This window comes from Euprymna scolopes, chromosome 2 (assembly GCF_053919585.1).
Source record: "Euprymna scolopes isolate OS-2025 chromosome 2, ASM5391958v1, whole genome shotgun sequence".
Classification (NCBI taxonomy): Eukaryota; Metazoa; Mollusca; class Cephalopoda; order Sepiida; family Sepiolidae; genus Euprymna; species Euprymna scolopes.
Window position 1 is genome coordinate 28,062,704 of NC_136483.1, and position 10,182 is coordinate 28,072,885.

At 36.3% G+C, this 10,182-nt stretch overlaps 1 protein-coding gene across 1 annotated transcript in view; it reads left to right on the forward strand.

Moving 5' to 3' along the window:
* LOC145241459 (uncharacterized) overlaps positions 1 to 8,175 on the forward strand; it is a 51,249-nt gene extending 43,074 nt beyond the window's left edge. The window contains exons 5-6 of the mRNA XM_080104441.1: positions 1,832 to 1,980; positions 7,867 to 8,175. Of these exons, the coding sequence (XP_079960567.1) occupies positions 1,832 to 1,980; positions 7,867 to 7,910 (193 nt within the window). The 3' untranslated portion in view covers positions 7,911 to 8,175. The remainder of the gene's footprint in view (positions 1 to 1,831; positions 1,981 to 7,866) is intronic.
* The last annotated feature ends 2,007 nt before the right edge of the window (positions 8,176 to 10,182 follow it).

The following is a 10,182-nucleotide window of genomic DNA, read 5'->3' on the forward strand; positions in this document are numbered from 1 at the left end:
CACTAAGCAACCTTCACTGCAAAATCACTATTTTCAACATGCCGGCGTAACCCGGGATAGATTACATATCATATCTACAAATAAAAAGAACATTAAGCCTTTTATATATCATATCTTTATCTACAAATAAAAACATCTTGAAGCCTTTTAGAGATTTGTTAATTTTCTACAAACAATGTGTACAAAATATACAGAACTGACTAAACTGCATGCAAATTTAAGAAAAAAGTGTTGAATTTATTAGTCAAAAGAATAAGATAAACTTTCGTATTGTTTCCATTATTCGAACTTCTGTTCTTATCTTCAGTGTTATTTTCACAACGTTCCGGTCGATTTAATTTCCGACATTCTTCAGATTTATTTTGTCGAATTAGGGAATATTTATGTCAAACTCGAGAATATGTACGGCATTTTGAACTGAATGCTTTATTTAATCTACGAGGGTTGCATGCTCTCGTTCCGTCAACCACTACCGACTAATTGATTCGCAATTGCATTGTGAGTATCGACTATGCTGAGGATTAAACTTTCAATCTCCAGAAGAATGTCACTTACAACTACATTTTACTAAGTATTTTTCCGTAACGCTTATTTCGGCATGATACCTCTGAAAAAGGTTACATCGACCGAAACGTGATGAAAATAAAATTAAATATAAGAACAGTAGTCCGAATAATCCAAATAATACGAATTATAAATTCTCATCTCTGAAGCACAAGAAAAACATTTTTCATAGATTAAGCTTGATGGTGACAAACTGAACAATTAGTGAGAATTTTGTTATCATCAAAACGACATTACATAAAGTACAGTTCTTAATGACCATTCGATCAGTCCATATTCTCAAATTTAACTTTCTTTGAGATATTTAAAGAAGGTTTAAAAGGCATAATATGGGCAAAATTTATTATTTTCACATCCAAATATATAAAATTTACATTGAATTTTATATCATGAGTCATTAATTAAGCAAGATTTCTTGATTAATTAAGCCTTAAATTTTAGATATTTTATAGAATCCAAATTAAGTAATGAACTTTGATAAAAATTAAAATAAAAATTCCAAACATAATGTGCAGTATCATTATATCTTGATTTTTGCTTTGCATAACGGGACATAAAAGCTGTGTAAAACTGTTTTGCTAGGAGAAAATATTTTTATCTTGGCACAGCTATTCATATATTATATATGTATAAGGAAAATGCAACAGATATGTTTTGAAAAAAAATTATAATATCTCTTACATAAAAGGCCGTTTTCCGTGTGTATGTGTGTGTATATCCAACTAAAAGTAAAAGAAAAACTACAAAACAAATACCCATAAAATATATTCTTGGTCGGCATTGCCCATTATGAATAATATGCAAAATTAAAATAAAATTAAGTTTTAGGGGTCGTTTTTCAGCCACTTTATGTACTAATTTGGAAGGAATAATGCCGACTCATTTCCTAAGGAATTTATTATATAATGGAGAGTTGACTATGTGTGTGTGTGTGTGTGTGTGTGTGTGTGCGTGTGTGTGTGTGTGTGTGATCAACTAATATGCATGATGTGAGCGAAGGTGAAAGAAAGGATTTAGGGAGAAATATAGTGTAACGGAAAAGGAAGGGTGGCAATATAGAAGTTTTAATAAAAAAAGTGTTACAATTTTATACGGAAAACGCCGAGTATCCGTGCTAGTTACTTATAAAAAGAATCAATGCATGCCATAGGATGATTTTGATTCATATATTTATCAAATGTCTGTTTATGGAATTAGCATTTTTTTTTTCGATTATTTGGCGGATTTTGTTTTGGATATTTTTTATTTGGTATTTATTATTTTTCAGGGCATGTTCTTCGTTTGAGTTGTGCAAGGAAGGAGAAACGGGTTGGTTTACGATAAATAATGACAAGTTGTACTGTGAATCCAACAGCAATGACATACCTCCCTATATCGTGTACTCAAACAAAACACATTATATTAAGTACGATGATGGTAAGTTCTGTTATCATTATAATTGGATTCTCTTGGTTTCTTAATAATTTTTCCACACATATCCCCGCCCAGTGATGAGGTTTTTGATAATCTTCTATGCCGCGTATATTCGCCATTATGAATTATGTATCTACACATGAAACCTAATTAACCCTAACTAGGATACGTACCTTTTATAAAGTATAACCAGAAATTTATAATAATTATTCAGATCTGATCTTGAACTCGTTTTGTCGACTTTATTATGCCTGACTACATTTATTAAGTACATACGTATCTGAGTTTTCTAATTTATATTTTTACTAGCCTGTTGCCCGGCGTTGCCCGGCGTTGCCCGGCGTTGCCCGGCGTTGCCCGGGTGTGTGTTGAGCAAAAAAAAAAAAAGTTACTGGCAGTAGGCAGGAAGTAGAAAAAGAAGGTGAAAAAAAACGTAACGTCTTTGCTGTTGCGTCCATTGCCAAACCGGGAGTGGCAAAGGTTTAAATTAAGGCTAATTAATCGAAAAATAGGGATGACTTTCGAAAATATTGACGAATAAAGCGACGCCTCCTTGTAAAAAAGTGCCCAGTTGAGGGTGAAAAAACTAATGTTTTTCGATATTTGTCGTACGAAGGGTCGAACGTAAAAACGATACCAATTTCGTGAAAATCCGTGGCTTCTGTCAAAAGTTTAAGGCATACATACATACATACATTTAAACAGACAGGTGACATTTATATAATAAACTAGCCTCGGTGCCCGGCGTTGCCCGTGTGTTTGGATGTTTGTTTTGAGCAAAAAAAAAAAAAAAAAATGGCAGGCTCGAACCCGTACCGCAAAGGAGGAAAAGAACGTCAAAAAATATCGTTACGTATTTGCCGTTGCGTCCATCGTCAAACTGGAAGGTGCAAATGTTTAAATTAAGGCTAGTTAATCGATAAGAGGGATGACTTTCAAAGATATCTGCGAAAAAAGCGACTCTTCTCTATAGAAAAGTGTCCAGTTGAGGGTGAAGGAATTAGTGCTTTTAGCTAATTTTTCAGTATTTGTTGTCCAAGGGGCGAGCTTCAAAACGATACTAATCTCCTGAAAATCTGTCGCCTCTGTCAAAAGTTTTAGGCAGACATACAATCATACATACATACATACATACATACAGACAGACAGACAGACTAGATTCATCTTATAGACTAGCGGGGGCACTCGGCGTTGTCTAGGTGTTTAGGTGGTATAATAAGGAGTCCCAGGGTGGTAAGCAAAAGTAGCGGGGATGCCTGAATGTGTATAAGTGGTGTAGTAAGCAACCCCATGGAGGGGAGTGTAAAAAAGTGGTAGTAGCGAGGTGGGGGAAATCAAAACAACAGTAGGTATTAAAAAACAAACAAAAAATAATACAAAGAAGATAGTAGTAGACAGGCAGGCTCGAACCCGTAACGTGAAAGAGGAAAAAAAACTGACATCTTAGTCTATGTCTTCATGACGTGTCCCAAAGTCACGAACGTCAGAATTAACCATAGTCAATCAAAAAGGGAACGATGACTTGCTAAAATGGCAGTGCAAAAACTGATTCCTCTTTGTACAAAACGGCTGAGTTTAGAGTGAAGGAATTAATGATTTTGGCAAATTTTTCGATATTTGTCGTCCGAAGGTTCGAGGATTAAAACGATACCGGTTTGGTCAGGTTCCATCGCTTTTGTCGTTTCCAGAGTGTTTGGATGTGTGTTGAGCAAAAAGTGGTAGTAGGCAGGCAGGCTCGAACCCGTACCCTAAAGGCGGAAAAAAACGCAAAAAAACGTGACGTCTTTGCTGTTGCGCCCATCGCCAAACCGGAAGTGACGAAGGTTTCAATTAAGGCTAGTCAATCGAAAAAAGACAATGACTTTTGAAAATATCGGCGGGGAAAAACGACCTCCCTGTTGAACTGTGCTCAGTTTAGAGTGAAGGAATGAATTTTTTTAGCTAATCTTTCGATATTAGTCGTTTGAAGGGTCGAGCTTAATAACGATACCGATCTCATGAAAATCCGCCGCCTCTGCCGAAAGTTCTTGCGAGACATACATACATACATACATACATACATTTAAACTGACAGGTGAGATTCATATGATAGACTAGCCTGATTGCCCGGCGTTGCCCGGGTGTTTGAAGGTGTTTTGAGCAAAAAATAAAAAAGTGGTTGTAGGTAGGCAGGCTCGAACCCATACTGCGAAGGAGGAAAAGAACCTGAAAAAACCTGATGTCTTTGCTGTTGTGCCCATCGCCAAACCAGAAGTGAAAAGCTGTCGAAAGTTTCAGGCAGATATACACATATTTAAACAGACAGGTAAGATTTATAGAAGACGAGCCTAGTTGTCTGGAGTCGCCCGGGTGTTTGGAGGTGCGTGTTGAGCAAACACAAAAATGTAGTAGTAGGATCGAACCCGTGCTGCGAAGGCGGAAAAGAAATTGAAAGAAAATCGTACGTCTTCGCCGATGTCTTCATGACGCGACTGGAAGTCAAAAGCGTTGAAATTAACCGAAGACAATCCAACGGTGACGATGACTTGTTAAAACATCAGCAAAAAAACCACCCCTCCTTGTAAAAAATGGCCGAGTTTATGGTTAATGAATTAATGTATTTAGCCAATTTTATATATATATATATATATATATATATATATATATATATATATATATATATATATATAAAAGAATATCAATCTTGTCAAGATCCGTCGCCTCTGTTTTTTTGCGAGACATACATGGTGATTGTCACTTCTTGACAGAAGAAGACCATATTTCCTTTGCTTTATTGTTGACTAGCGGGGGTACCCGGCGTTGCCCGGGTGTTTGGAGGTGTTTGTGGTGTTAAATAAAAAAGAGCCCGGGGGTAGGATCGAACCCGAAGCCCTGAGGCGAAGTTTGAAAATAAAATCGGCCAGCCAGAATGAGTTACTGAAAGATATTTGAATTTATTTAAGTAAGAACCAAATTGACAGGTGCGCGCCCGGAAGTCGTCGAGCGTTACGACGACGACGACGACGACGACGACGACGGAAGCTATTAAGCAAATGAGGTTAATGACCAGGTTTTTTTGTTATAAGCGAAGTAAAAAAAGAAAACATAAAAACGAACGTTAAAAATTGCGCGGGGGGGGGTAATCAAAACATTAAAAAAACACCCCAAAAAACTAACGTAAAAAAGAAAACAGAAAAACGAACACGTGAAAAATGGATTAAATAAGCCTTTTTTTATATTAAAATTTAAAAAATCGGTGGGTACCCGGGGTTTTCTGAGTGTATATATATATATATATATATATATCAAGTTCACACAATATAGTAACGCTCCAGAACTTGAGATGGAGGCTAACAGGTACTACACCTTGCCCAAAGGTGACCTGGAACTATGCAAGGCAAAGGCGTTCATCTCCCTGAGGTAGTAGGTATACCCGCATACCCGGAACATACGTACATACATACATACATGCATACATACATACATTTAAACAGACAGGTGATATTTGATATTTATACTATGGACTAGCCTGGGTGCCCGGCGTTGTCCGAGTATTTGGAAGTGTGTGTTGAGCAAAAACAAAAATGATAGTAGGCAGGCAGGCTCGAACCCGTATCGCGAAGGAGGAAAAGAACATGAAAAAAGTGACGTCTTTACTGTTGCGCCCATACCCAAACCGGAAGTGACAAATGTTTAAATTAAGGCTAGTCAATCGAAAAGAAGACGATGACCTTCGAAAATATTGGCGAAAAAACTGACCCTTCCCCGTAGAAAGTGCCCAGTTGAGAGTGAAGAAATTAATGTTTTTTGCTAACTTTTTGATATTTGTCGCCGAAGGGTCGAACTTTAAAACGCTACCGATCTCGTGAAAATCCGTTGCCTCTGTCGAAAGTTCTTGCGAGACAGACACACACACATACATACATACATACATACATTTAAACAGAAAGGTGAGATTCATATTATAGATGCTATAATATCTAATCATGGCCAGTTTAAATTTCGATCATAGTACATCGTAAAAATATAATAGTTATGATGAAAACGATTTTTTTCTTGATACGTTAATACAATACAATAAACTATTATCGATTTCAATTAAACTGGGAGAGGACCGATTTCTCAATCAGGATCTTGGAATAGATTTCCAAGAGAGATAATAAATGCGGCGACAACGCAAAAAATCAGGATGAATTTAAACAGGTGCTCGTCTACTGTATTTTCCTATTTGTATAAAGTTCTACCATTCTTTTCTATATACGATAATTGAGTTATACTTGTTTTATTTTTTGACAATTGAATTAAATTGAAGGGAATTGAATTTTAATGTAACTGATCATTATATTTTTTCATTTTTAATTACTTTTCTTTTGGTTGATACATAACATATGTGAAACTCAATAACATTATGATTTCTTATGAACACACACATACACACATACGCACACATGGATGCAAAAGTTCTATTTTTTATGTTCAATCTTTACTTTAAGAAATAAAACGTATTGCTGTGATTTTTCCATGAGGAACACACGTATATATGATTCACGATAAAAATAGCACAGTTCAAAATGTTATACGTGAATAAATTCATCAATTTCAGATAGAAAGCGTTAATTGAATCAATAATAATGAGGCAGCGTTTTCTTTCGAACATAAATTACATCACTTTTATGATCTTTCAGGCATATTCGACGTTTCTCCGAGAGGATTGAAGAAACACTCACAGTTTCGAATCGATTTTATTCTAATTATGATTAATGTTCAATTTATAAATAAAACGTCGGCTTTACTATTTACTAAGCGAACGAAAACCTTAAAATATTATTGTAAAACACAATAAGAAAAAATCAATGCTACTCTTTTATTACTCTTTTAACATGTAACTCGATGTAACATATGTTTAATCCTGTTTACTCACTTGTTCACGTCAGATCAGACAGGTTAAGCAACGATAAGCTTGGCAAGTACCAGATGGGTGACCATTTGGAAATAGCACGCGCTGTATTTGCTCTCCGCTTATCTCGATATTGTTTATAGTCGTCCTTAATTTCTACTTGCCACTGAAATAAAACAGTTTCGAATCAGGAGAGGTGTGGTTGCAGATTGTGCAACTCTTGCCACAAAACATTTCACGCGCAAGTCACAGCATCATCAGTGATGTTCGTTGTTTTCATCGGCAACGATGGCCAAATAGATTTTATTTCAGTATTACTATAATTCTACATCAAGTATTCTAATATGTAATTTAAGGTAACCTGTAACGTGCATCCAGGAGATAAGCGCCCGCGTGTTTGCGTGTTGTGTGGGTACGTAAGAGAGACGGACGAAAAGAAAAGACTTACCTCGAGACCAGCTCGGCGTCACCGACCGAAAATAGATAAAGAAAGATCAAGATGGCGGCCGCCGTCTTTTGTAAAGTATGATGTCTCGCAAAGTCACACGAATTCCCCGACCAACTCAATCGTCCCTCTCCCCACGTCTTTTTTCATCACTCGCTTTTATGCTCGTTGTAGGCCGGCTAAATTTGCATATTGCGAGAATTCGTGTGACTTTGCGAGACATCATACTTTACAAAAGACGGCGGCCGCCATCTTGATCTTTCTTTATCTATTTTCGGTCGGTGACGCCGAGCTGGTCTCGAGGTAAGTCTTTTCTTTTCGTCCGTCTCTCTTACGTACCCACACAACACGCAAACACGCGGGCGCTTATCTTCTGGATGCACGTTACATAACCTATATTTGATATTGGTATAGAAGTTTGTTTTTTATCATATGGAATGAGAGATGCCATTAATATTATAGTTATCAAAATAATTTTACATAAAGTCCTTATGTTCTTATCTTGAATGTCGTAATATTTCATATGTGATTTTGTTAATTGATATTTACTTTTTTCTTGTTTCCTCAGGAGAATATGCTGATGATTTCGCCATCTTTATATCCTTTAAATGAGTAACTTTTTGAAATCGCAAACAGAAAAAAAGCATCATCACGGACATTATCATTAAGTAGGTAAATACATGAAAGGAGTGAAATGAAGATAAAAGCATCCACCCGGTGTATCTTTTTACAGATAAGAACGTTAAAATAATTCAGAAGTAAAAAGTACAACCAAAGAAAACAAACAAAAAATAAACAAAAAAGCAAACAAACAAAAAACATAACTTTCGGCTGTATACCGATACAAAATCTTACAATAAATCAGTTGCACTAAATACATACGAGATAATAATCATTTTCAACTTATTATTTGTTCTAAATCTCAATTAAAAAAACATGAAGGAATATTTTTGGTCCCCCTTACAAAAAAAGGGTGGACTTGTAAATTCACTCTTGTCCGTTTGTCCATTCGTCTGTACACACTTTTCTCAATAATTATGCCTTGGAATTTTTTGAAATTTTGCACAAATATTAAACATGATATGAGTAAAAAAGCAACAGGACAGATTTCCCTGGAAAACTCCAGTTGCCCCCCAAGGGTGCCTTTCGGGTTAAAATGGCTAAAATTGACGCTTTTGTGCTTATTAAAAAACTTGATTCCTTGGATTTTTATAAAACTTTCTGAAAAGTTGTAACTAACTGATTTCTATATAATTTTGATTGTTTATACTTCGCGATAACTCTTGGGTGTGCCCCATGAGTTCTTTTAGGTCTAATAAAAACACTCCATTTTTAGAACAATTTCACCATATTTGTGCAAATGGGACGGGGGCAAATGCTGAACTTTTTTATGCCTCGTTCATTGTGCATTCACGGGGGAATGCATGCTTCACTTGTAAATATCATAATATCCAAACTCCATTAAAGATAACAATTCTCTATCAGTAATTGAACTTTTACAATATATATCTTTACTTAAGTTTAGAAGAAAGTCCTTGTGAAATTTTTAATTTTGAGTTCAAATGATGTATTTTCAAACAAGTTTTTGTTATAATACCTTTACTTTATATACCAGTTTAAATAACGTTTTCCGCTCTATCTAATCGTTTAAATTATGATAGTTTTAAAACAAATACATCTTCTTTACAAAACGTTGATTACAAGATAGGAAAAAAGCAAATTCACACAATGGATTCAAGCTAGGCCGAAAAGTTGCTGAAACAGATCGCAATATCAACAAAGCGTTTTGTCCAGGAGTCTCTACTGAATGCATAGCACAATGGTAGCTTAAAAAAATTTTGTGGCGGCGACGAGAGTCTTGAAGATTATGAGTGTAGCGATCGGCCATCGGATGTTGACAATGATCAATTAATAGCCTTAGTCAAAGCTAATCTACGCACAACTCTTCGAAAACTTGCTTCTGAATTAGACGTAACGTATACAACGATTTTCAGCCACCGAGAGAGATTTGAAAGATAAAAAACTTGATAGATTGGTACCTCACGAATTAAACGACAACTAAAAGAAATACTGTTATGAAGTGTCATCTTCTCTTCATTTACGCAACAAGAACGACTTGTTTCTCAACTAGGTTGTGACTTGCGATGAAAAGTGGGTTCTTTACCACAACTGACAACGCTCAGCTCATTGGTTAGACGTCGACGAAGTTCCACGACACTTCCCGAAGACAGAGTTGCACTAAAGGAAGGCCATGCTTACTATTTTGTGGTCTGCAACCGGTCTCATCCATTACAGTTCTTCGAAGGCAGACGAAACCATTACGGCGAAGTACTATCAACAAATGCACAAGAAACTTCGACAACAATACCCAGCATTAGTCAATAGAAATAAAAAAAACAATTTCCCTCCACAACAATGCCCGACTACACGTTGCTAAACAGACCCTGCAGAAGTTGAACGGATTGGACTACGGGACTCTACTCCATCCGCCATACTCTCCAAACATCTCACCTATCGACTACCATTTTTCTTGGAGTATCTCGACAACTTTCTGTGTGAGAGATGCTTCAAAAACCTTACCGATATCAAAAAACGCCTTTTATGTATGAGTCTGTACTCGGTTTTACTATCATGCACCACGTTTCTGTTAGACGCGAAGATGCGTCGAAGAAAAAGAAGACGCATGAAAGTTAAATCGCAATGCCATGCTGCCCCACCGTTCACTCGTTAGACGAATAAAAAAGCCATGCCAGAAGATCGCTCTTATGTATTTGCCAGAATGTTCCTTTTCAGCATCAACCAGTGACGGGAAGAAATGCATCCCCAGAGGAGAACAAGAAACAGAAAAAAAGGTATGGTGACTTTATCACAATGTATATGCACA